Source organism: Bombina bombina, chromosome 6 (genome assembly GCF_027579735.1).
Source record: "Bombina bombina isolate aBomBom1 chromosome 6, aBomBom1.pri, whole genome shotgun sequence".
NCBI lineage: Eukaryota > Metazoa > Chordata > Amphibia > Anura > Bombinatoridae > Bombina > Bombina bombina.
The window spans coordinates 81968606-81996088 of NC_069504.1; the positions used below are offsets into that span (position 1 = coordinate 81968606).

At 39.8% G+C, this 27483-nt stretch overlaps 1 protein-coding gene across 1 annotated transcript in view; it reads right to left on the bottom strand.

Moving 5' to 3' along the window:
- Window positions 1–27483, bottom strand: part of DCLRE1C (DNA cross-link repair 1C) — a 147721-nt gene that overhangs the window by 111399 nt on the left and 8839 nt on the right. Inside the window, exons 5-6 of the mRNA XM_053716501.1 lie at window positions 22817–22872; window positions 21771–21872 (exon numbers count right to left, since the gene is read on the bottom strand). Coding sequence (XP_053572476.1) covers window positions 21771–21872; window positions 22817–22872 — 158 coding nt within the window. The remainder of the gene's footprint in view (window positions 1–21770; window positions 21873–22816; window positions 22873–27483) is intronic.

A 27483-nucleotide genomic window follows, 5' to 3' on the forward strand; every position in this document is an offset into this window, starting at 1 on the left:
CTTCAGTCTGTGGGTGACATCTCTGATTCGGGGAATCCTGATTCAGAGATTTCTAATTTTAAAGTTAAGCTTGAGAACCTCCGTGTGTTGCTTGGGGAGGTATTAGCTGCTCTGAATGACTGTAACACAGTTGCAGTACCAGAGAAATTGTGTAGGCTGGATAAATACTATGTGGTACCGGTGTGTACTGATGTTTTTCCTATACCTAAAAGGCTTACAGAAATTATTAGCAAGGAGTGGGATAGACCGGGTTTGCCCTTTTCCCCACCTCCTATATTTAGAAAAATGTTTCCAATAGACGCCACTACACAGGACTTATGGCAGACGGTCCCTAAGGTGGAGGGAGCAGTTTCTACTTTAGCAAAGCGTCCTACTATCCCGGTTGAGGACAGTTGTGCTTTTTCAGATCCAATGGATAAAAAAATTTGAGGGTTACCTTAAGAAAATGTTTATTCAACAAGGTTTTATTTTACAGCCCCTTGCATGCATTGCGCCTGTCACGGCCGCGGCGGCATTCTGGTTTGAGGCCCTTGAAGAGGCCATCCATACAGCTCCATTGACTGAAATTATTGACAAGCTTGGAACACTTAAGCTAGCTAACTCATTTGTTTCTGATGCCATTGTTCATTTGACTAAACTAACGGCTAAGAATTCTGGATTCGCCATCCAAGAGCGTAGGGCGCTATGGCTTAAATCCTTGTCAGCTGACGTGACTTCGAAGTCTAAATTACTCAACATTCCTTTCAAGGGGCAGACCTTATTCGGGCCTGGTTTGAAGGAAATTATTGCTGACATTACTGGAGGTAAGGGTCACACCCTTCCTCAGGACAGGGCCAAAGCAAAGGCCAAACAGTCTAATTTTCGTGCCTTTCGAAATTTCAAGGCAGGTGCAGCATCAACTTCCTCCGCTTCAAAACAAGAAGGAACTTTTGCTCAATCTAAGCAGGCCTGGAAACCTAACCAGTCCTGGAACAAAGGCAAGCAGGCCAGAAAGCCTGCTGCTGCCTCTAAGACAGCATGAAGGAACGGCCCCCTATCCGGCGACGGATCTAGTAGGGGGCAGACTTTCTCTCTTCACCCAGGCGTGGGCAAGAGATGTTCAGGATCCCTGGGCGTTGGAGATCATATCTCAGGGATATCTTCTGGACTTCAAAGCTTCCCCTCCACAAGGGAGATTTCATCTTTCAAGGCTATCTGCAAAACAGATAAAGAAAGAGGCATTCCTACGCTGTGTGCAAGACCTCCTAGTTATGGGAGTGATCCATCCAGTTCCGCGGACGGAACAAGGACAGGGTTTTTATTCTAATCTGTTTGTGGTTCCCAAAAAAGAGGGAACCTTCAGACCAATTTTGGATCTAAAGATCTTAAACAAATTCCTCAGAGCTCCATCTTTCAAAATGGAAACTATTCGGACCATCCTACCCATGATCCAAGAAGGTCAGTACATGACCACAGTGGACTTAAAGGATGCCTACCTTCACATACCGATTCACAAAGATCATCATCGGTTTCTAAGGTTTGCCTTTCTAGACAGGCATTACCAATTTGTAGCTCTTCCCTTCGGGTTGGCTACAGCCCAGAGAATGTTTACAAAGGTTCTGGGCTCACTTCTTGCGGTTCTAAGACCGCGAGGCATAGCGGTGGCTCCATGTCTAGACAACATCCTGATACAGGCGTCAAGCTTTCAAGTTGCCAAGTCTCATACAGAGATAGTTCTGGCATTTCTGAGGTCGCACGGGTGGAAAGTGAACTAGGAAAAGAGTTCTCTATCCCCACTCACAAGAGTCTCCTTCTTAGGGACTCTTATAGATTCTGTAGAAATGAAAATTTACCTGACGGAGTCCAGGTTATCAAAACTTCTAAATGCTTGCCGTGTTCTTCACTCCATTCCGCGCCCTTTCGGTAGCTCAGTGTATGGAGGTAATCGGCTTAATGGTAGCGGCAATGGACATAGTGCCATTTGCGCGCCTTCATCTCAGACTGCTGCAATTATGCATGCTGAGTCAGTGGAATGGGGATTACACAGATTTGTCCCCTCTGCTAAATCTGGATCAAGAGACCAGAGATTCTCTTCTCTGGTGGTTGTCTAGGGTACACCTGTCCAAGGGTATGACCTTTCGCAGGCCAGATTGGACAATTGTAACAACAGATGCCAGCCTTCTAGGTTGGGGTGCAGTCTGGAATTCCCTGAAGGCACAGGGATCGTGGACTCAGGAGGAGAAACTCCTTCCAATAAATATTCTGGAGTTAAGAGCGATATTCAATGCTCTTCTGGCTTGGCCTCAGTTAGCAACACTGAGGTTCATCAGATTTCAGTCGGACAACATCACGACTGTGGCTTAGATAAACCATCAAGGGGGAACCAGGAGTTCCCTAGCGATGTTAGAAGTCTCAAATATAATTCGCTGGGCAGAGTACCACTCTTGCCACCTGTCAGCAATCCATATCCCAGGCGTGGAGAACTGGGAGGCGGATTTTCTAAGTCGTCAGACTTTCCATCCGGGGGAGTGGGAACTCCATCCGGAGGTGTTTGCTCAGTTGATTCATCGTTGGGGCAAACCAGAGTTGGATCTCATGACGTCTCGCCAGAACGCCAAGCTTCCTTGTTACGGGTCCAGGTCCAGGGACCCAGAAACGACGCTGATAGATGCTCTAGCAGCACCTTGGTTCTTCAACCTGGCCTATGTGTTTCCACCGTTTCCTCTGCTCCCTCGACTGATTGCCAAAATCAAACAGGAGAGAGCATCAGTGATTCTGATAGCACCTGCGTGGCCACGCAGGACTTGGTATGCAGACCTAGTGGACATGTCATCCTTTCCACCATGGACTCTGCCTCTAAGACAGGACCTTCTGATACAAGGTCCTTTCAATCATCCAAATCTAATTTCTCTGAGACTGACTGCATGGAGATTGAACGCTTGATTCTATCAAAGTGTGGCTTCTCCGAGTCAGTCATTGATACTTTAATACAGGCACGAAAGCCTGTTACCAGGAAAATCTACCACAAGATATGGAGTAAATATATACTTTATTGGTGTGAATCCAAGAATTACTCATGGAGTAAGGTTAGGATTCCTTGAATATTGTCTTTTCTCCAAGAGGGCTTGGACAAAGGATTATCAGCTAGTTCCTTAAAGGGACAGATTTCTGCTCTGTCTATTCTTTTGCACAAGCTTCTGGCAGAGGTTCCAGGCGTCCAGGCATTTTGCCAGGCTTTGGTTAGAATTAAGCCTGTGTTTAAACCTGTTGCTCCCCCGTGGAGCTTAAACTTGGTTCTTAAAGTTCTTCAAGGAGTTCCGTTGGAACCCCTTCATTCCATTGATATTAAACTTTTATCTTGGAAAGTTCTGTTTTTGATGGCTATTTCCTCGGCTCGGAGAGTCTCTGAGCTATCTGCCTTACAATGTGATTCTCCTAATCTGATTTTTCATGCAGATAAGGTAGTCCTGCGTACCAAACCTGGTTTTTTTACCTAAGGTGGTTTGTAACAAGAATATCAATCAAGAGATTGTTGTTCCATCATTGTGTCCTAATCCTTCTTCAAAGAAGGAACGTCTTTTACATAATCTGGACGTAGTCCGTGCCTTGAAGTTTTACTTACAAGCTACTAAAGATTTTCGTCAAACATCTACCCTGTTTGCCGTTTACTCTGGACAGAGGAGAGGTCAAAAAGCTTCGGCAACCTCTTTTTCCTTTTGGCTTCGGAGCATAATACGCCTAGCCTATGAGACTGCTGGACAGCAGCCCCCTGAAAGGATTACAGCTCATTCTACTAGAGCTGTGGCTTCCACCTGGGCCTTTAAAAATGAGGCCTCGGTTGAACAGATTTGCAAGGCCGCGACTTGGTCTTCGCTTCACACTTTTTCCAAATTTGATACTTTTGCTTCTTCGGAGGCTGTTTTTGGGAGAAAGGTTCTACAGGCAGTGGTTCCTTCCGTTTAAGTTCCTGCCTTGTCCCTCCCATCATCCGTGTACTTTAGCTTTGGTATTGGTATCCCATAAGTAATGGATGATCCGTGGACTGGATACACTTAACAAGAGAAAACATAATTTATGCTTACCTGATAAATTTATTTCTCTTGGAGTGTATCCAGTCCACGGCCCGCCCTGTCCTTTTAAGGCAGGTCTAAATTTTAATTAAACTACAGTCACCACTGCACCCTATGGTTTCTCCTTTCTCTGTTTGTTTTCGGTCGAATGACTGGATATGACAGTTAGGGGAGGAGCTATATAGCAGCTCTGCTGTGGGTGATCCTCTTGCAGCTTCCTGTTGGGAAGGAGAATATCCCATAAGTAATGGATGATCCGTGGACTGGATACACTACAAGAGAAATAAATTTATCAGGTAAGCATAAATTATGTTTTTTCTATTTTTGAAAATACCAGCACTGGTTGAATTGTTACTTTGAGGGTACAGAGGTTAATAGGTTAAAATCTTCTGCTAGCTGTCAAGCAGTGATAGGCTAGATAGTCTGTTCTCCCTGAATTTAACAGCTATTAGTAACACTCATTTTTCAGCTCTGATGAACTGCCTGTGAGGCGGGAAACGCGTCAGTTGTGATGTAGGTTTGTTTGCTGTGCCTGTCCAATTTATTTTAACACAAGTATGGAATAAAAATGTGTTTTTAACTTTACAATCTCTCCCAGTCCTTTTTCCATTACCGCTGTAATAACGTGCTTTGGAAAATTACTTCAGATCCAGAACTGGTCTGAAAGATTTGAATCAATTTGTAAGAGTCCCAACTTTCAAGATGGTGACTATAAGGACTATTCTGCCTTTTGTTCAGCAAGGTCATTACATGTCCTCAATAGACTTACAGGATGCGCATTTTCACATTCCGATTCATTCAGACCACTATTGGTTTCTGAGATTCTCTTTTCTAGACAAGCATTACCAATTTGTTGCTCTTCCATTTGGCTTAGCAACAGCTCCAAGAATCTTTTCGAAAAAGTTATCGGTGCCCTTCTACCTGTAATCAGAGAGCAGGGTATTGCAGTGTTTCCTTATTTGGATGATATCTTGGTACTAGCTCAGTCTTTACATTTAGCAGAATCTCACACGAATCAACTAGTGTTGTTCTTTCAAAGACATCTTTGGAGGATCAATTTACCAAAGAGTTTCTTGATTCCTCAGACAAGGGTCACCTTTTTAGGTTTCCAGATAGATTCAGTGTCCATGACTCTGTCTTTAACAGACAAGAGACAAATTAAATTGGTTTCTGCCTGTCAAACCTTCAGTCTCGATCATTCCCTTCAGGGCATGGAAGTTTTAGGTCTCATGACTGCAGCATCGGACTTGATCCCCTTTGCTCGTTTTCATGAGACCTCTGCAGCTTTGCATGCTGAATCAATGTTGCAGGGATTATACTCGGATATCACAGTTGATATACTTAAATCCCATCATTCAACTCTCTCTGTCCTAGTGGTTGGACCGTCATTGGATTCTTCAAGGGGCCTCTTTTGTTCGTCCTCCCTGGACTGTGATTTCAACAGATGTAAGTCTCACAAGTTGGGGAGCTGTCTGGGGGTCTCTGACAGCACAAGGAGTTTGGAATCCTCAAGAGGCGAGGTTACCAATCAATATTTTGGATCTCTGTGCTATTTTCAGGGCTCTTCAGGCTTGGCCTCTATTGAAGAGAGAATCATTCATTCGTTTTCAGACAGACAATATTACAACTGTGGCATATGTCAATCATCAAGGGGGGACTCACAATCCTTTAGCAACGAAAGAAGTATCTCGGATAATATCTTGGGCAGAATCCAACTCCTGTCTAATTTCTGCGATACATGTCCCAGGTGTAGACAATTGGGAAGCGGATTATCTCAGTCATCAGTCTTTACATCCAGGGGAGTGGTCTCTCCATCCAGATGTATTTTGTCATATTGTACAGATGTGGGGTCTCCCGAAATAGATCTGATGGCTTCCCAGGTACCTTTCCAGGTCCAAGGATCCTCAGGCGGAGATGGTGGATGCGTTAGCAGTTCCTTGGTTTTACCAACCTGCTTACATTTTTCCGCCTCTAGTTCTTCTTCCAAGGGTGATCTCCAAGATCATATTGAAACAATCACATGTGTGTTCTGATAGCACCCGCATGGCCTCACAGGTTTTGGTATGCTGATCTTGTCTGGATGTGAAGATACAATGTCTACATTAAGGGATGCTACGCAAAATAGAAACAAGCTTAACAGTAATCTTTTTACAGAGGATGAGGTTTTGTTAGCATTATCAAAAATAAATGTTACAAAGGCAGTGGGTCCTGATAATATTCATCCAAGGGTTTTAAAAGAACTTCGATCAGTGCTAACTGTCCCATTAACTGATCTGTTTAATCAGTCACTATTAACAGGAGCTGTCCCAGATGATTGGAGAATAGCAAATGTAATACCCCTTCATAAAAAGGGCAGTAGAGAAGAATCTGGCAACTACAGGCCAGTTAGTTTAACTTCAGTAGTAGGGAAATTAATGGAAAGCCTCTTAAAAGAAAGAATTATGACTTACATAAAGACAAACAATTTAGAGGACCAAAATCAGCATGGTTTTACTTCAGGGAGATCATGTCTTGACTTCTTTGATTATGTAACAAAAGTATTAGACAAGGGAGGAGCAGTTGATGTAGCATATCTAGATTTCAGCAAAGCATTTGACACCGTCCCACACAATAAACTTATTCACAAACTATATCTCCTTGGTCTAGATTCAAAAATTGTGAACTGGGTGGAATGCTGGCTTAAGGACAGAAAACAAAGTGTCTTAGTAAAAGGAGTTCATTCAGCAGAGGGGGCTGTTACTAGTGGTGTTCCTCAGGGGTCAGTTCTGGGGCCTGTTTTGTTTAACATATTTATCTGCGATATCAGCAAAGGGCTACAGGGGAAAGTATGTCTCTTTGCAGAGGATACAAAAATTTGCAACAGAGTGGATGTTCCAGGGGGGGTAGACAAAATGAGAAGTGATATACAACAATTGGAGGATTGGACAAACGACTGGGATCTAAAGTTTAACACAGCAAAGTGTAAAATAATGCATTTAGGGAAGAAAAATCCAAATGTTAATTACAGACTCAATGACACTTTACTGACTGTTACAGACGAGGAACAGGACTTGGGAATTATTATTTCAGATGATTTAAAACTTAGTAAACAATGTAGTAATGCAGCGAGTAAGGCTAGCAGAATGCTTGGATGTATTGGTAGAGGTATTTGCAGCAGAAATAGTAAGGTTCTTATGCCACTTTATAGATCATTAGTTAGGCCTCATCTTGAGTATTGTGTGCAGTTCTGGAGACCATATCTTCAGAAGGATATTAACAAACTTGAATCTGTGCAAAGGAGGGCTACCAAAATGGTACATGGTCTAAAAAATAAAACTTACCAGGATAGGCTCAATGACCTAAATATGTATAGCTTAGAGGAAAGAAGGGAAAGAGGTGATATGATAGCAACTTTCAAGTACATTAAAGGGTTTAGTAAAACTGAGGCTGTGGGTATTTTACATAAAATGGAAAATTCAAGAACAAGGGGTCATGAGCTCAAGCTAAAGGGTAGTAGATTCAGGAGTAATTTGAGGAAGCACTTCTTTACAGAAAGAGTGATTGATTTATGGAATAAACTTCCTCAAGAGGTAGTAGCAACAAACACTGTGGGGGACTTTAAAAATGCATGGGACAAGCATAGGGCTATCCTACGAACTAGATAAGTTTATACTGTTAGGTAAGGTCGGGCAGACTTGCTGGGCCTATGGCTCTTATCTGCCGTCAATATCTATGTTTCTATGTCCAGTTGCCAACCTTGGCCATTTCCTTTAAGGCCATACCTTCTGTCTCAAGGGACGTTTTTCCATCAGGATCTCAAATTTGAAGGTATGGAAATTGAACGCTTAGATACTTAGTCATAGAGGTCTCTCTGACTCAGTGATTAATACTATGCTACAGGCTGGTAAGTCTGCTTCAAGGAATATTTATTATCGGGTTTGGAAAACCTATATTTCATAGTGTTTTTCTCATAAATTCTCTTGGCATTCTTTTATAATTCCTAGAATTTTACAGTTTCTTCAGGATGGTTTGGATAAAGGTTTGTCTGCAAGTACATTGAAGGGACAAATCTCTGCCCTTTTTTATTTCATAGAAATATCGCTAAACTTCCCGATATTCACTGTTTTGTTCAGGCTTTGGTTCGTATCAAGCCTGCTATTAAATCAATCTCCCCTCCTTGGAGTCTTAATTTGGTTTTGAGGGCTTTTCAGGCTCCTCCTTTTGAGTCTATGTATTCTTTGGATATTAAACTACTTTCTTGGAAAGTGTTGTTTCTTTTGGATATCTCTTTAGCTAGAAGAGTTTCTGAATTTTCTGCTCTCTCTTGTGAGTCTCCTTTTCTGATTTTCCATCAGGATAAGGCTGTTTTGCGGACTTCGTTTAAATTTCTTCCTAAGGAAGTTCCTTCCTTGTGTCCTAATCCTAAGAATTATCTTGAAAGATCTTTACATTCTTTGGATGTTGTAAGAGCTTTGAAATATTATGTCGAAGCTACTAAAGATTTCAGGAAGACTTCTAGTCTATTTGTTGTTTTTTTCTGGTCCTAGGAAAGGTCAGAAAGCCTCTTGGCTAAAGCTTTTGATTCACAAGGCTTATTTGGAGGCGGGACAGTCTCAGCTTCAGAGAATTACAGCTCATTCGACTAGATCAGTCGCCACTTCTTGGGCTTTTAAGAATGAAGCTTCGGTTTATCAGATTTTCAAAGCAGCAACTTGGTCTTCTATGCACACATTTACTAAATTTTACCATTTTGATGTATTTGCTTCCTCTGAAGCAGTCTTTGGTAGAAAAGTTCTTCAGGCAGCTGTCTCAGTTTGATTTTTCTGCTTATGATTTAAGTTTTTTTCTTGAAATGTATGTGCAATTTATGAGAAAGACTTATTTTCTTTCATGTAATTAACAAGAGTCCATGAGCTAGTGACGTATGGGATATACATTCCTACCAGGAGGGGCAAAGTTTCCCAAACCTTAAAATGCCTATAAATACACCCCTCACCACACCCACAAATCAGTTTTTACAAACTTTGCCTCCAAGGGAGGTGGTGAAGTAAGTTTGTGCTAGATTCTACGTTGATATGCGCTCCGCAGCAAGTTGGAGCCCGGTTTTCCTCTCAGCGTGCAGTGAATGTCAGAGGGATGTGAAGAGAGTATTGCCTATTGAATGCAGTGATCTCCTTCTACGGGGTCTATTTCATAAGGTTCTCTGTTATCGGTCGTAGAGATTCATCTCTTACCTCCCTTTTCAGATCGACGATATACTCTTATATTTACCATTACCTCTACTGATTCTCGTTTCAGTACTGGTTTGGCTTTCTACAAACATGTAGATGAGTGTCCTGGGGTAAGTAAGTCTTATTTTCTGTGACACTCTAAGCTATGGTTGGGCACTTTATTTATAAAGTTCTAAATATATGTATTCAAACATTTATTTGCCTTGACTCAGAATGTTCAACTTTCCTTATTTTCAGACAGTCAGTTTCATATTTGGGATTATGCATTGAATTATCATATTTTTCTTACCTCAAAAATTTGACTTTTTTCCCTGTGGGCTGTTAGGCTCGCGGGGGCTGAAAATGCTTCATTTTATTGCGTCATTCTTGGCGCGGACTTTTTTGGCGCAAAAATTCTTTTCCGTTTCCGGCGTCATACGTGTCGCCGGAAGTTGCGTCATTTTTTGACGTTATTTTGCGCCAAAAATGTCGGCGTTCCGGATGTGGCGTCATTTTTGGCGCCAAAAGCTTTTAGGCGCCAAATAATGTGGGCGTCTTACTTGGCGCTAAAAAATATGGGCGTCGCTTTTGTCTCCACATTATTTCAGTCTCATTTTTCATTTGCTTCTGGTTGCTAGAAGCCTGATATTTGGCATTCTTTCCCATTCCTGAAACTGTCTTATAAGGAATTTGATCTATTTTGCTTTATGTGTTGTTTTTTCTCTTACATATTGCAAGATGTCTCACGTTGCATCTGAGCCAGAAGATACTACAGGAAAACCACTGCCTGCTGGATCTACCAAAGCTAAGTGTATCTGCTGTAAACTTTTGGTAGCTATTCCTCCAGCTGTTGTTTGTAATAATTGTCATGACAAACTTGTTAAAGCAGATAATATTTCCTTTAGTAATGTACCATTGCCTGTTGCAGTTCCCTCAACATCTAAGGTGCAGAATGTTCCTGATAACATAAGAGATTTTGTTTCTGAATCCATAAAGAAGGCTTTGTCTGTTATTTCTCCTTCTAGTAAACGTAAAAAGTCTTTTAAATCTTCTCTCTCTACAGATGAATTTTTAAATGAACACCATCATTCTGATTCTTTGGACTCTTCTGGTTCAGAGGATTCTATCTCAGAGATTGATGCTGATAAATCTTCATATTTATTTAAGATGGAATTTATTCGCTCTTTACTTAAAGAAGTACTAATTGCTTTAGAAATAGAGGATTCTAGTCCTCTTGATACTAATTCTATACGTTTGGATAAGGTTTTTAAAGCTCCTGCGGTTATTCCAGAAGTTTTTCCTGTTCCTAATGCTATTTCTGCAGTAATTTCCAAAGAATGGGATAAATTGGGTAATTCATTTACTCCCTCTAAACGTTTTAAGCAATTATATCCTGTTCCGCCTGACAGGTTAGAATTTTGGGACAAAATCCCTAAAGTTGATGGGGCTATTTCTACCCTTGCTAAACGTACTACCATTCCTACGTCAGATGGTACCTCGTTTAAGGATCCTTTAGATAGAAAGATTGAATCTTTTCTAAGAAAAGCTTATCTGTGTTCAGGTAATCTTCTTAGACCTGCTATATCATTGGCTGATGTTGCTGCAGCTTCAACTTTTTGGTTGGAAACTCTAGCGCAACAAGTAACAAATCGTGATTCTCATGATATTATTATTCTTCTCCAGCATGCTAATAATTTTATCTGTGATGCCATTTTTGATATTATTAGAGTTGATGTTAGGTTTATGTCTCTGGCTATCTTAGCCAGAAGAGCTTTATGGCTTAAGACTTGGAATGCTGATATGGCTTCTAAATCAACTCTACTTTCCATTTCTTTCCAGGGAAACAAATTATTTGGTTCTCAGTTGGATTCTATTATTTCAACTGTTACTGGTGGGAAAGGAACTTTTTTACCACAGGATAAAAAATCTAAAGGTAAAAACAGGGCTAACAATCGTTTTCGTTCCTTTCGTTTCAACAAAGAACAAAAGCCTGATCCTTCGTCCTCAGGAGCAGTTTCAGTTTGGAAACCATCTCCAGTCTGGAATAAATCCAAGCCTGCTAGAAAGGCAAAGCCTGCTTCTAAGTTCACATGAAGGTACGGCCCTCATTCCAGTTCAGCTGGTAGGGGGCAGGTTACGTTTTTTCAAAGAAATTTGGATCAATTCTGTTCACAATCTTTGGATTCAGAACATTGTTTCAGAAGGGTACAGAATTGGTTTCAAGATGAGACCTCCTGCAAAGAGATTTTTTCTTTCCCGTGTCCCAGTAAATCCAGCGAAAGCTCAAGCATTTCTGAATTGTGTTTCAGATCTAGAGTTGGCTGGAGTAATTATGCCAGTTCCAGTTCCGGAACAGGGGATGGGGTTTTATTCAAATCTCTTCATTGTACCAAAGAAGGAGAATTCCTTCAGACCAGTTCTGGATCTAAAATTATTGAATCGTTATGTAAGGATACCAACGTTCAAGATGGTAACTGTAAGGACTATATTGCCTTTTGTTCAGCAAGGGAATTATATGTCCACAATAGATTTACAGGATGCATATCTGCATATTCCGATTCATCCAGATCATTATCAGTTCCTGAGATTCTCTTTTCTAGACAAGCATTACCAATTTGTGGCTCTACCGTTTGGCCTTGCTACAGCTCCAAGAATTTTCACAAAGATTCTCGGTGCCCTTCTGTCTGTAATCAGAGAACAGGGTATTGTGGTATTTCCTTATTTGGACGATATCTTGGTACTTGCTCAGTCTTTACATTTAGCAGAGTCTCATACGAATCGACTTGTGTTGTTTCTTCAAGATCATGGTTGGAGGATCAATTTACCAAAAAGTTCTTTGATTCCTCAAACAAGGGTAACCTTTCTGGGTTTCCAGATAGATTCAGTGTCCATGACTCTGTCTTTAACAGACAAGAGACGTCTAAAATTGATTACAGCTTGTCGAAACCTTCAGTCTCAATCATTCCCTTCGGTAGCCTTATGCATGGAAATTCTAGGTCTTATGACTGCTGCATCGGACGCGATCCCCTTTGCTCGTTTTCACATGCGACCTCTTCAGCTCTGTATGCTGAACCAATGGTGCAGGGATTACACGAAGATATATCAATTAATATCTTTAAAACCGATTGTTCGACACTCTCTAACGTGGTGGACAGATCACCTTCGTTTAATTCAGGGGGCTTCTTTTGTTCTTCCGACCTGGACTGTAATTTCAACAGATGCAAGTCTCACAGGTTGGGGAGCTGTGTGGGGATCTCTGACGGCACAAGGAGTTTGGTAATCTCAGGAGGTGAGATTACCGATCAATATTTTGGAACTCCGTGCAATTTTCAGAGCTCTTCAGTTTTGGCCTCTTCTGAAGAGAGAATCGTTCATTTGTTTTCAGACAGACAATGTCACAACTGTGGCATACATCAATCATCAAGGAGGGACTCACAGTCCTCTGGCTATGAAAGAAGTATCTCGAATTTTGGTTTGGGCGGAATCCAGCTCCTGTCTAATCTCTGCGGTTCATATCCCAGGTGTAGACAATTGGGAAGCGGATTATCTCAGTCGCCAAACGTTGCATCCGGGCGAATGGTCTCTTCACCCAGAGGTATTTCTTCAGATTGTTCAAATGTGGGGGCTCCCAGAGATAGATCTGATGGCCTCTCATCTAAACAAGAAACTTCCCAGGTATCTGTCCAGATCCCGGGATCCTCAGGCGGAGGCAGTGGATGCATTATCACTTCCTTGGAAGTATCATCCTGCCTATATCTTTCCGCCTCTAGTTCTTCTTCCAAGAGTAATCTCCAAGATTCTGAGGGAATGCTCGTTTGTTCTGCTAATAGCTCCGGCATGGCCTCACAGGTTTTGGTATGCGGATCTTGTCCGGATGGCATCTTGCCAACCATGGACTCTTCCGTTAAGACCAGACCTTCTGTCGCAAGGTCCTTTTTTCCATCCGGATCTGAAATCCTTAAATTTAAAGGTATGGAGATTGAACGCTTGATTCTTGGTCAAAGAGGTTTCTCTGACTCCGTGATTAATACTATGTTACAGGCTCGTAAATCTGTATCTCGAGAGATATATTATAGAGTCTGGAAGACTTATATTTCTTGGTGTCTTTCTCATCATTTTTCTTGGCATTCTTTTAGAATACCGAGAATTTTACAGTTTCTTCAGGATGGTTTAGATAAGGGTTTGTCCGCAAGTTCTTTGAAAGGACAAATCTCCGCTCTTTCTGTTCTTTTTCACAGAAAGATTGCTATTCTTCCTGATATTCATTGTTTTGTACAAGCTTTGGTTCGTATAAAACCTGTCATTAAGTCAATTTCTCCTCCTTGGAGTTTGAATTTGGTTCTGGGAGCTCTTCAAGCTCCTCCGTTTGAACCTATGCATTCATTGGACATTAAATTACTTTCTTGGAAAGTTTTGTTCCTTTTGGCCATCTCTTCTGCTAGAAGAGTTTCTGAATTATCTGCTCTTTCTTGTGAGTCTCCTTTTCTGATTTTTCATCAGGATAAGGCGGTGTTGCGAACTTCTTTTGAATTTTTACCTAAAGTTGTGAATTCCAACAACATTAGTAGAGAAATTGTGGTTCCTTCATTATGTCCTAATCCTAAGAATTCTAAGGAGAAATCGTTGCATTCTTTGGATGTTGTTAGAGCTTTGAAATATTATGTTGAAGCTACGAAATCTTTCCGTAAGACTTCTAGTCTATTTGTTATCTTTTCCGGTTCTAGGAAAGGCCAGAAAGCTTCTGCCATTTCTTTGGCATCTTGGTTGAAATCTTTAATTCATCTTGCCTATGTTGAGTCGGGTAAAATTCCGCCTCAGAGAATTACAGCTCATTCTACTAGGTCAGTATCTACTTCCTGGGCGTTTAGGAATGAAGCTTCGGTTGACCAGATCTGCAAAGCAGCAACTTGGTCCTCTTTGCATACTTTTACTAAATTCTACCATTTTGATGTATTTTCTTCTTCTGAAGCAGTTTTTGGTAGAAAAGTTCTTCAGGCAGCGGTTTCAGTTTGAATCTTCTGCTTATGTTTTTCGTTAAACTTTATTTTGGGTGTGGATTATTTTCAGCAGGAATTGGCTGTCTTTATTTTATCCCTCCCTCTCTAGTGACTCTTGTGTGGAAAGATCCACATCTTGGGTAGTCATTATCCCATACGTCACTAGCTCATGGACTCTTGTTAATTACATGAAAGAAAACATAATTTATGTAAGAACTTACCTGATAAATTCATTTCTTTCATATTAACAAGAGTCCATGAGGCCCACCCTTTTTTGTGGTGGTTATGATTTTTTTGTATAAAGCACAATTATTCCAATTCCTTATTTTATATGCTTCGCACTTTTTTTCTTATCACCCCACTTCTTGGCTATTCGTTAAACTGATTTGTGGGTGTGGTGAGGGGTGTATTTATAGGCATTTTAAGGTTTGGGAAACTTTGCCCCTCCTGGTAGGAATGTATATCCCATACGTCACTAGCTCATGGACTCTTGTTAATATGAAAGAAATGAATTTATCAGGTAAGTTCTTACATAAATTATGTTTTTTTGTGGATTTTATTTTTTCAGCGGAAATAGCTGTTTTTATTTTATCCCTCCCTTTCTAGTGACTCTTCTGTGGTCTCCCACATCTTGGGTATTTCTATCCCATACGTCACTAGCTCATGGACTCTTGCCAATTACATGAAACAAAACATAATTTATGTAAGAACTTACCTGATAAATTAATTTCTTTCATATTGGCAAGAGTCCATGAGGCCCACCCTTTTTATGGTGGTTATGATTTTTGTATAAAAGCACAATTTTATTTCCAGTTCCTCTTTTTGTATGCTTTTTTACTCCTTATTTTTCACCCCACTACTTAGCTATATTTCCCTGTGGCTCTCAAGCAGTATTTTAACTTTGTCTTTAGCCCCTTTGCAAGAGATAAAACACATAAAGGTAGATTACGAGTTATGCGCGCTATAGGGACAACAGTTGCGTTATTTCACCCTCTATAGCGGGTGTGGTGAGGGGTGTATTTATAGGCATTTTGAATTTTGGGAAAATTTGCCCCTCCTGGTAGGATTGCTTATCCCATACGTCACTAGCTCATGGACTCTTGCCAATATGAAAGAAATTAATTTATCAGGTAAGTTCTTACATAAAATTATGTTTTTCCGGATTAGCAGAAAGCAGAACTGTAGGAACAACACTATCCTGAATATATTGTATTAGATGTAAAGCTCTGACTGTATTGTTTTCGGCCCCTCTTTTAGGGATAAAACCTACCTAGTCCTTATGAATTAAGGTATGCAGCACAGTGTAAAAATGGCTAACTATGAATAACATGGAAACTTTTTTTAAAAACAAAATTTATGCTTACCTGACATGGTGAGTCTACGGATCATCATTAATTACTGTTGGGAATATCACTCCTGGCCAGCAGGAGGAGGCAAAGAGCACCACAGCAAAGCTGTTAAGTATCACTTCCCTTTCCATAACCCCCAGTCATTCAACCGAAGGAAAAGGAGAGAAAGGAAATAACACAAGGTGCAGAGGTACCTGAGGATTAGTTATAAAAACAGGGAGGGCCATGGACTCACTGTGTCAAGAAATAAATAAATTCATCAAGTAAGCATAAATTTTGTTTTCTTTCTAATGACACGGTGAGTCCACGGATCATCATTAATTACTGTTGGGAATCAATAACACAGATGATAAGGGAGGGACAAGATAGGAAACCTAAACAGAAGGCACCACTGCTTGAAGAATCTTTCTCCCAAAAGAAGCCTCAGCCGAGGCTAAAAGATAAAAGTTAAAAACTTAGAAAAAGAATGCAAGGAAGACCAATTTGCAGCCATGCAAATCTATTACACAGAAGCTTAATTTATAAAACACAAAAAGAAGAGACAGCCCTCATGTAATGAGCCATAACTCTCTCAGGAGACTGCACCCCCGCAGTCTGAAAACCAAACGATTAAACTTCTCAACCAGGGAAAAGAGAAATAGCAGTAGTTTTCTGAGATAGAGAAAACAAACAAAACAAAAAAAACAGAAGAAAAAAATATAAAGCCAGCACAACGTTCCAAGTTCTATCTTTCTATTATTCTACCTTTAACAATTTATCCTTTTTAACATCCATCTTAGGCGCATCTTATAAGTGCTTTAGTGACTCTATCACTGAAGCACTAGTTACTATCTTTGGTGTGAGCTTCCTGACACTGATTTGCTCCCACTACACCTTCCTTTGGGTTTCCCTGGACTCTCCCTGGTGAGACGAAGAACTTCATCTGACGACATATTCCAAAGGAGGTCTACCGGACGACGTGTGGTTCCGGACTGCGCATACTGCACATTGGTGCCTTATACTGTGTGAGTAGGATTCCTGTGATCCAATTGTTGCCTTCATCTATCCTTATGATCTGCACTATGTGGCGCCCTCTATTTTTTCCTTCCTCAAAAGATAAAAATGAGGACACAGAGAGGGAACAACAATTCCCAAACAAAATACTCACTTAGGAGAAAAAAAAAAAATCACAATGCAAGGCCAAGAGTACCTAAACTCTCTGAGCAGAAGATATAGAAAAAAGAAAAATTCCAAGAAAAGATTTATAATATTATGGAATGCTATAGCTCACCTCCTCCTTGCACTAGAGGCAAAGAGAATGACTGGGGTTTGTGGGAAGGGAAGTGATACTTAACAGCTTTGCTGTGGTGCTCTTTGCCTCCTCCTGCTGGCCAGGAGTGATATTCCCAACAGAAATTAAATGATGATCCGTGGACTCACCATGTCATTAGAAAGAAATTGTATGCTCTATCTGAATCATGAAAGAGATTTACATTATAATAATAGAATACACACAGAAGTGCTGCAGAGTCAGTGGTAAAATAACTTTTTTTTTTTTTTTTTTAAATATACTGCCCTCCACCTCCTACCATTTTGTTATAGTCTTGGTATTCAATCAGGTACCATCCCAAGGGAGTGCAGGAATTGTTTAACAGCTCTAGGATGTGAACAATATAAGCATGCACAGTCAAGCACAACCCAGAGAGAATGAGCATGCTAACTTATTTATGGATATATGATTTATCATATTCTTCTGTGGTTATTTTTGTTCTCCTCACCTGTGACTTTTTATCACTACAACAGTTCACTGCTCCCCCTCAGTCTGTCAGTAGGGAACAGTAATTGCAGCTTTAAATTCCACTTGTGCACAGCTGTAATTATACACAATAAACTATTCTGAAGGATAGGTGCAAGTGCCCATGCATGTGAGCTTTTGGCTAATTTGAATATGCTTTGTTATTGGATCTTCTCAAAAGCAAATCACGGAGCTAAACTAAGCCTCCCCCAATAGGAGGTCCGGCCTGCAGCTGTGAATTAGACGAGGGAAGTAAAAACGTTAAAAAAATAAGGTATACGATTACAAATAAAATTGTTTTTACAGCAGTTTGCATGTGCCTTGTAACTGTACTTTCTATGGAGCACATAACAGGGGAACACAATTTACTGTACAGTGTCTCTTTAAGAACTATTATTGCTCTTGGTGGGACCAGTCATTTATTTTAAAAAGATCAAAACGGCAAGCAGCCTTTGTTTGTTAAAACAATTCAAACTATTGTTGCGTTCGTTAAATTCCCTATAGCGCGCATAACTCGTAATCTACTTTTATGTGTTTTATCCCTTACAAAGGGGCCGCTAAAGACAAAGTTAAAATACTGCTTGAGAGCCACAGAGCACTGCTAGTCCCAAACAGACACAGCTGCTGAGCCAATCAGAAGCCTTAGTTGGACAGCTGTGTTCTGCAACTACTGATGCCGGGTGGCAGTAGATCAAGCACGGTTTTCAGGTGTATTTTACAGTAAAAGCAGGAAAAAATAAATAATTATGTTGCAATGTTGTTCTATGTTAATAAAAGGAGCATTAATTACCTCTTCCATTTGTGTAAAATTTGTGCTCTGTCCCACACTCTCTACAGAGGCCAAAGGCAAAATCTGTAACTTAGGTTTTCAAAAACGCTTTAAACTGCAATTGATGAGCGCCATTATTTTACCTCCTTTAAGGAAATGTAATTTCTGAATATAAATGAAATAATACATCAGATATTACTAATTACGTACTGTATGATAAATTACATTTTGTGTTTAATGTCCTCCAAATGTAAAAAGTTGCGTTATTTCACCGTCTATAGCGCAGCCATTACAAGTTTTAAAACAGCCGCATTGTGCAAGCAATATGGTTGCGTTGAGCTCCATATCGCACGAAATACAAGCGCTGTGTTGACGTGCTCGTGCATGCTTTCCCCATAGACATCAATGGGGAGAGTGGGTTAGAAAACACCTGCGATCGCGGAATGAAAAGCTCCGTAACGCAGCCCCATTGATGTCTATGAGGGAAAAAAAGTAACGTTTAAACCTAACACCCCAACATAAACCCTAAGTCTAAACACCCTTAATCTGCTGCCCTCGACATCGCTGACAGCTAAATAAATCTATTAACCCCTAATCTGCTGCTCCCGATATGGCCGCCACTATACTTAAGTTATTAACACCTACTATTATTATCGGTTATTTGTAGAGTGCCAACAGATTCCGCAGCGCTAGTTCCCTCGCACCCCAACATCGCCCACACTATAATAAATCTATTTATCCCTTTTCCGCCACTCCTCGACATCGCTGCCACTAAAAGCTATTAACCCCTAAACCTCTGGCCTCCCACATAACCACCACTAAATAAACCTATTATCCCCTAAACCGCCAGCCCCCACTTTGCAACAATCTAAATTAAACTATTAACCCCTAAACCTAACCATAACCCTAACCCTAAACCTAACACCCCCTAACTTTAACATAATTAAAATAGAGCTAAATTAAAGTTACAGTTATTAACTAAATACATACTTACCTGTAAAATAAAATCTAAGATAGCTACAATATGACTAATAGTTATAGTGTAGCTAGCTTAGGTTTTAAGACTAGTTATTAACTATTTACCAACTACCTAGTTAAAATAAATACAAATTTACCTGTGAAATAAAAATAAAACCTAAGCTACCTTACACTAAAACCTAACATTACAAAAATAAAAAACACAAATTACAAAAAAAATAACAAATGAAATTATCCAAAATAATAGAAAATATTCCTATTCTAATACCCTTTAAAAAATTAAAAAACCCAAAAAAGAGCTAATTGCCCTTATAAAGGGCAATGCCCATACAAATGCCCTTTTCAGGGCAATGGGTAGCTTAGGCGTTTGTTAGAGTTAGGTTTTTTTTATTTTGGGGGGTTGGTTGGGTGGTGGGTTTCACTGTTGGGGGGTCTTTGGTTTTTTTACAGGTAAAAGAGCTGTTTAACTTAGTGCAATGGCCTACAAAAGGCCCTTTTAAGCGCTATTGGTAATTTATTGTAGGCTACAGATTTTTTTTTATTTTGGGTGGGCTTTTTTTATTTTATAGGGCTATTAGATTAGGTGTAATTCTTTTTTATTTTTGATAATTTTGTTTGTTATTTTTCGCAATTTAGTGTTTGCTATTTTTTGTAATTTAGTATTTTTTGTAATTAGATATTTTGTAATTTTTATAGTAGTTTTCTTTAATTGGTAGTTAGTTTAATAGCTATATTAGTTTAATTGTTAATTTAAACTTATTTTTTTAATTTGACAGGTAAGTTTAAATTTAATTTAAGATAGGGAAATTGTAATGTTAATATAAAGTTAGGGGGGCGTTAGGTTTAGGGGTTACTAGTTTAATTTAGTTTGATGCGATGTGGGGGCTTTCGGTTTAGGGGTTAATAGTTTAATTTAGTATATTTGGTTGTGGGAGGCTTGTGGTTTAGGGGTTAATAGGTTTATTATAGTGGCGGTGTGTCAGGGAGCGGCAGAAGGGTTAATATCTTTATAATAGTGTGGGCGATGTTGGGGAGCGGCGGAATATGGGTTAATAAATGTTATTAGTGGTGGCGATGTCGGGAGCGGCAGATTAGGGGTTAATAACTTTAATATAGTATTTGCGATGCGGGAGGGCCTCGGTTTAGGGGTTAATAGGTAGTTTATGGGTGTTAGTGTACTTTGTAACACTTTAGTTATGAGTTTTATGTAACAGTTTTGTAGCGTAAAACTCATAACTACTTTTCTTAGATTGCGAAATGGATCGTGTCGTTATAGGCTGTAACGCAAGCTTTTTAGCCTCACCGCAAAACTCGTAATGGCTGCGCTATGGAAGTCCCATGAAAAAAAATAATTTTTACGAGTGCGGGACTGACGTTGCGTTATAGGCTAAAAGGCTTGCGGTACAGCTATACCGACAAGACTTGTAATGGCTGCGTTGCTTTTTTACCGCTGAAATTACCATTTTTCAGTGTTAAAACCCGAACGCAAAACTTGTAATCTAGGTGATAGAGAATTGAGGGGCTGCTAGTGATAAACTGACATTCAAATTTAGAGCATATTTTTCCACTAAAATGGCCCTTTAAGTACACACATTAACATCTTTCGCCAACAAACCACAGCAACGGAGATCAGAACATGAGTTCCACCATACTTTTCATAGGGTGTATGCCTCAAGTGCTCTAGATATTCCACAAAGTGATTGGCTAGCGACTCATTTATAGCTGCCCCTCATTGGCCTCAGCAAAGAAAGAAACTAGGTTATAACATGGCGGAACCTTTCGCTTTATGGACACTAAAACGTACACTTATTTTTTCATATTTAAACAGTGCATAGATACTAAAGTAACCTGTACAAAAGAGTGGGAAATATAAGGTTACTAGTCAGGGAATAGTTACAAGTCTACTAAATGTTACATATAGGAAGAAGTATTATTTCCAAATAGTCCGCTGCTATCTCTTGTCTTGGACTAGTGGGCTAATAATACACAACTTCCAGCTTTGATTATATAAGAAAATATGGCTTTAAAAAGGGTTATTTAACTGCTGAGTACACTTTCAGTAGGATAGTTACTACTCACCATTCTATTGTTTGTCGTCCTGTACCTGAGGCTCTCGTTAAAGCCGTTCTCTTATCTTCACTTGTTACAGAATCCAGCTGGTAAAGCTCTGTATTTTATACTGGGCTCCGCCATCTTGTAGCTCACGTATTGTTGCCTCATGTCACAGAAGCAGTGAACTTGTACAGATCTGTGATGTTACCTGCCTGACGGCTGTGTCTTGTACTTCAGTTTAGCTCATATAATAGAGAGTGAAGTGTTACATTTTGGCAGTTTTTTTGTACTCTTTAAAAGTTACATAAAAAAAATATAAGATCCAAGATGGCGGCGCCCAGTGTGAAGATGCAGAGCTTCACTAACTGATACTTGTAAAGGGTTAAAAGAAGGGACTGACTTTGAAGACAGCTGCAGACACAGGAGGAATATTATTAGCACAGGGAGTAGTAACCATTCTATTGTAGTTGTATTCAGTAGTTTACTGTCCCTTTAATATGTAGGCTCTGGCAATAACAGGTTAATAAGTTAATAACTGTCCTTGCTGCTGTGGTTGGGGTGAAACAAAGAAAATTGTGCAAAATGTGCCCCTAACCAAAGCTGCTGCGCGCACCTGTTTCCTGAGTGCAACAGCTCCATACGCGCCACTTCCCCCTGCGCCAGTCTGAAGTCCCCTGTGTAAAGCACCGTCCCACCCTGTCCCTGAAACAAAAACCTAGAAGAAAAAAAAAAGAGATTTTTTTATTTTCAAGAAATTTCTTTCCAGTGTAAAAAGATTTTTTTTTTCTGACTACAGGAAACTGCATTGTTTATTTTATGCATCTGAAATTGGTTTAGTTATGCATAGTGAGACAACTGTGAAATTAACAGTCATTATTTGTTTTGCCCCCTTTTCCTGTAAATATATCTCTGAAAATTGTGCAATTTCTAATTCTCAGAACTTGACATGTACCCTGCTGTCTACTCAAGGCTAACCCTGTTACACATCTACCCTAATTGGATTTATCAGAGAACAACTGCAAAACAATGCATTTTATACTAACATTATGACCGTGACTGCCTTGTTGTCTGTGAGCTAAAGCCCAGACTGTCTCCTCCAAATAAGGCAAAGGGTGGGTGCAGTTTGGCTATTGAAAACTAACTGCAGCAAAAAAGGAAGTTAATTTATTTTAAAAACATTAAGACTTGGCTGATAAGTTATTATATAGCAACAAGCTCCTGTAGTTGGGCCTTCATAACCTTCTGCATCACTACATTACGTTTTCTTATGTGATTTTTTTCCCCATTACATTTTTAAGAGACATAAAAGTGCAAAAAGAAAAAAACACTCTAATGCGATAGAACATTTTATTATTGCTCTATTGCCTGCATATAACTGCCCTGGAAAGGGATTAAACACATAATTAAAGTCAGCTCCAGAGCAGCAATGCACTAGTGTGAGCTAACTGAACACGTGGTGAGCCTATGACAAGAAGCATATGTGTGTAGTTACCAATCATTAGAGAATTACTGCTCCAAAAACAAAGGATACAAACAGATAAAAGTACATTTGGTTATAGAAGCAAATTGAAAACTGTATATCTTCCTTTTTATTGTGTTTCCCTGCTGTACTCATGTCTTATGCAAACATATTGAAAAAAAAAGAGAATAAAAGCGTACATTACAGATCCTGGGCAGTGACCCGCTGGAAGAAGAGTGATAACAATGTCTTCTTTCTGCAAAAAATAGAATGTTATAAATAAAGATATAATTCACCGCTCAATAAAACAGTAAAGTCACAACTAAACTTTCATGATTCGGATAGAGCATGCAAGTTTAAACAGTTTCCCCCAATTTACTTACATAATAGAATTAGCTTTGTTCTCTTAGTATCCTTTGTTAAAAAGCATACCTAGGTAGGCTCAGGAGAAGCAATGCTGAACACAAATGCCTCTTATCATTGGTTTACCCGATGTATGCAGATAACTCCCGGTAGTGCATTGCTGCTCCTTTAACAAAGGATATCAAGAGAATGAAGCCCATTTGATAATAAAAGTAAATTGGACATTTGTTTATTGCATGCTCTGTCTGAATCATGAAAGGAACAGTTGGGGTTTCATGTCCCTTTAAGTGTCACCTGAATATTACATTTTCTACACTACATGTGTGGCACACAGGGAAAGGTTAGTGCTACAGTCTCCTCTTCCTTCAAATGGTCGGAGTAAGGGGACACTGTCCCCATAATGTTAGCACAATAAAATGCATTACATCCAGTGAATGCAGATATTATCTATTATTTTACATTCACGCCCAGGTTGCTGATATTTAAACTGAGAATGCAAATCATTTATGACGTGTGTATACATGATATTTTACATAAAAATTATTTAAAAAAAAAATTTTTTATATATATATATATATATATATATATATATATATATATATATATATATATATATATATATATATATATATATATATATATATATAATAAAAACGTAAAGCATGGTGCATTTAGGAGTAGATTGTTGCATGACGAACAGCAGTGAATGCTTTTTTATGGGTCTGCTAATACTTTTGCAAACGTCCATGACCAAATGGGTTGTGACTATGAATATCTAAATATAAAAACTATTTTGTGTTCCTGGGACAGACCCACCATGGGCGAGATCCGATATACGGCGCAGGTTTCAGCGCAAGCGTGGAAACCTGCGCCGCCCGTAGTTTCAGCTCGCTACTCGAGCTATCCCATATACGGCGCCGTCAGAGGCTAAAGTGCCGTAAGTCTGACAAACCAGCGATGTCCAGAAATCTGCGTAAGTACAAATTTCTGGAGTCGCCAGTGACTTACGGCACTTTAGAAACTGCCGCTGCATAAAAAACCTGACTAAGTTATTAAATCACCCATACTGTCTAACACGCCTCCCAAACATAGCCCGACACGTATACTCCTCTATCCGCAACCCCCCCTCACTCTCCTAATAATAATAATTGTATTAACCCCTAAACCGCCGCTCCCGGACCCAGCCGCACCTAATAAAGTTATTAACCCCTAAACCGCCGCTCCCGGACCCCGCCGCCACCTACATTATCTATATTACCCCCTAATGTGAGCCCCTTACACCGCCGCTACCTATTTTATCTATATTACCCCCTAATGTGAGCCCCCTACACCGCCGCTACCTATTTTATCTATATTACCCCCTAATGTGAGCCCCCTACACCGCCGCTACCTATTTTATCTATATTACCCCTAATGTGAGCCCCCTACACCGCCGCTACCTATTTTATCTATATTACCCCCTAATGTGAGCCCCTTACACCGCCGCCATCTATATTACCTACCCCCTAATGTGAGCCCCTTACACCGCCGCCATCTATATTACCTACCCCCTAATGTGAGCCCCTTACACCGTCGCCATCTATATTACCTACCCCCTAATGTGAGCCCCTTACACCGCCGCCATCTATATTACCTACCCCCTAATGTGAGCCCCTTACACCGCCGCCATCTATATTAACCACCCCCTAATGTGAGCTCCTACCCCGCCGCCAGCTATATTAAAATTATTAACCCCTAATCGAATCGAATGCCCCTAAAGTAATCACCTCTATTACCAGCCCTTAAAAAGGGCCTTTTGCGTGACATTGCCCCAAAGTAACAGCTCTATTGCCAGCCCTTAAAAGGGCTTTTTGCAGGGCATGCCCCAAAGAAATCAGCTCTTTTACCAGCCCTTAAAAGGGCTTTTTGCGGGGCATTGTCACAAAGAAATCAGCTCTTTTGCATCTAATCTAAATCCCCCTACACCGCCGCCACCTATAATAAATGTATTACCCCCTAATCTAATCCCCCTACACCGCCTCCACCTATAATAAATGTATTACCCCCTAATCTAATCCCCCTACACCGCCTCCACCTATAATAAATGTATTACCCCCTAATCTAATCCCCCTACACCGCCGCCACCTATAATAAATGTATTACCCCCTAATCTAATCCCCCTACACCGCCGCCACCTATAATAAATGTATTAACCCCTAATCTAATCCCCCTACAACGCTGCCACCTATATTAAATAGATTAACCTCTAATCTGACCCCCCTACACCGCCGCCACCTATATTAACTATATTAACCCTAATTATATTAGGGTTAATATAGTTAATATAGTTATTATATTATATATATTAACCCTAATTATATTAGGGTAATATAGTTAATATAGTTATTAGATTATAAATATTAACTATATTAACCCTATCTAACCCTAACACCCCTAACTAAATTCTTATTAAAATAAATATAATATTAATATTATTAATTAAAATATTCCTATTTAAAACTAAATACTTACCTATAAAATAAACCCTAAGATAGCTACAATATAATTAATAATTACATTGTAGCTATTTTAGGGTTTATATTTATTTTACAGGTAACTTGGTATTTATTTTAACTAGGTACAATAGCTATTAAATAGTAAATAACTATTTAATAGCTACCTAGTTAAAATAATTACCAATTTACCTGTAAAATAAATCCTAACCTAAGTGACAAATACACCTACACTATCAATAAATTAAATAAACTACAAATATCTAAACTAAACTACAATTAAATACACTAAACTAAATTACAAAAAAACAAACACTAAATTACAAAAAATAAAAAAAGATTACAAGAATTTTAAGCTAATTACACCTATTCTAAGCCCCCTAATAAAATAACAAAGCCCCTCAAAATAAAAAAAAATCCCTACCCTAATCTAAATTGCAAAAGTTAACAGCTCTATTACCAGCCCTTAAAAGGGCCTTTTGTTGGGCATGCCCCAAAGAAATCAGCTCTTTTGCCTGTAAAAAAAACAACACCCCCCCCCCATTTACAACCCACATACCTATTCTAACCCACCCAATCCCCCCTTAAAAAAACCTAAGTCTAACCCCCAAGTGCTCCTTACCTGTCCTGAAGACCGGCGGAGAAGGTCCTGTTCCAGGCGGCGACCTCTTCTTCTTCCAGGATCCAGCCGGCGCGGAGCGGAGGAGTTGAAGACCGATGACCACGGACCTGAAGACCGTCCATCTGAAACTGATCCTCTTCATACGATCGCCGCCGTACACTGAATAGGAATTCAAGGTACGCGATTAAAAATGGCGTCCCTTGAATTCCTATTGGCTGATTTGAGCCTTCAAATTCAAATCAGCCAATCGGATGCAAGCTACTTTAATTCTATTGGCTGATTTGAATAGCCAATAGAATAAGAGCAACTGTAATTCTATTGGCTATTCTAATAGAGGGATTAGATTAGGGGTTAATACATTTAATATAGCTGGAGGCGGTGTAGGGGGATTAGATTAGGGGTTAATAATTTTAATATAGCTGGCGGCGGGGTAGGAGCTCACATTAGGGGGTATGTAATGTAGCTGGCGACGGTGTAGGGGGATCACATTAGGGGGTCATACTTTTAAGGTAGGTGGCGGCGGGGTCCGGGAGCGGCGGTTTAGGGGTTAAATACTTTATTAGGGATTGCGGCGGGGGATCGCGGTTGACAGGTAGACATTACGCATGCGTTAGGTGTTAGGTTTTATTTGGCAGGTAGTTTAGGGAGTTACGGGGCTCCAATAGACAGCGTAAGGCTTACTACGGCTGCAATTTGTGGCGAGGTGAAAATGGAGTAAGATTTCTCCTTACGCTGTATATTGGATACCAAACTGCGCGAGTTTGGTATACCTGTCTATGGCCCAAAAACTACGGGCGAAGGCAGAAATATACGAGCGTAACTTCTAGGTTACGCCGTATATAGGATACCAAACCCGCACAAATTTTGGCGTCGCCGGCTTCTGTGGGCGACGCTGTATATCAGATCGAGGCCCATATCTTCTGGCCGTTATCAGACAAAGGAAGAGGAGCTGATTGCACCACTGGATGCAGAAATCAAAACCTATTAAAAATGGACAGTAAACACCTTAAGATTTTAATATAAAAGGTTTCGTATTGTGTAGTAAAATAAATTTGCAATATACTTTGATTATTTATTTAGCCCCCTTTTCATGTAATTTATCTCTGGGCATTGTGGTTTTTCTAATTCTCAGATCTGATAAAGCAAACTGCAGCCTTCCCAAGGCTAACCTTACTACATAGTTTTCCCTAAATAAATGTAACTTATAACAACTGCAAAACAATGCACTTTATTCTAACATTATCACCATGGTTAGACTTGTCTGTAGACTCAAACTCGGATTGGCTCCTCCAAAATGAGGCACATGGTGGTTGGAGTTTGTCTATTAAAAAACAACTGCAGCAAACAATGTTGTTATTTTAAAAATGTTTAGACTTGGCTGATATTTTAT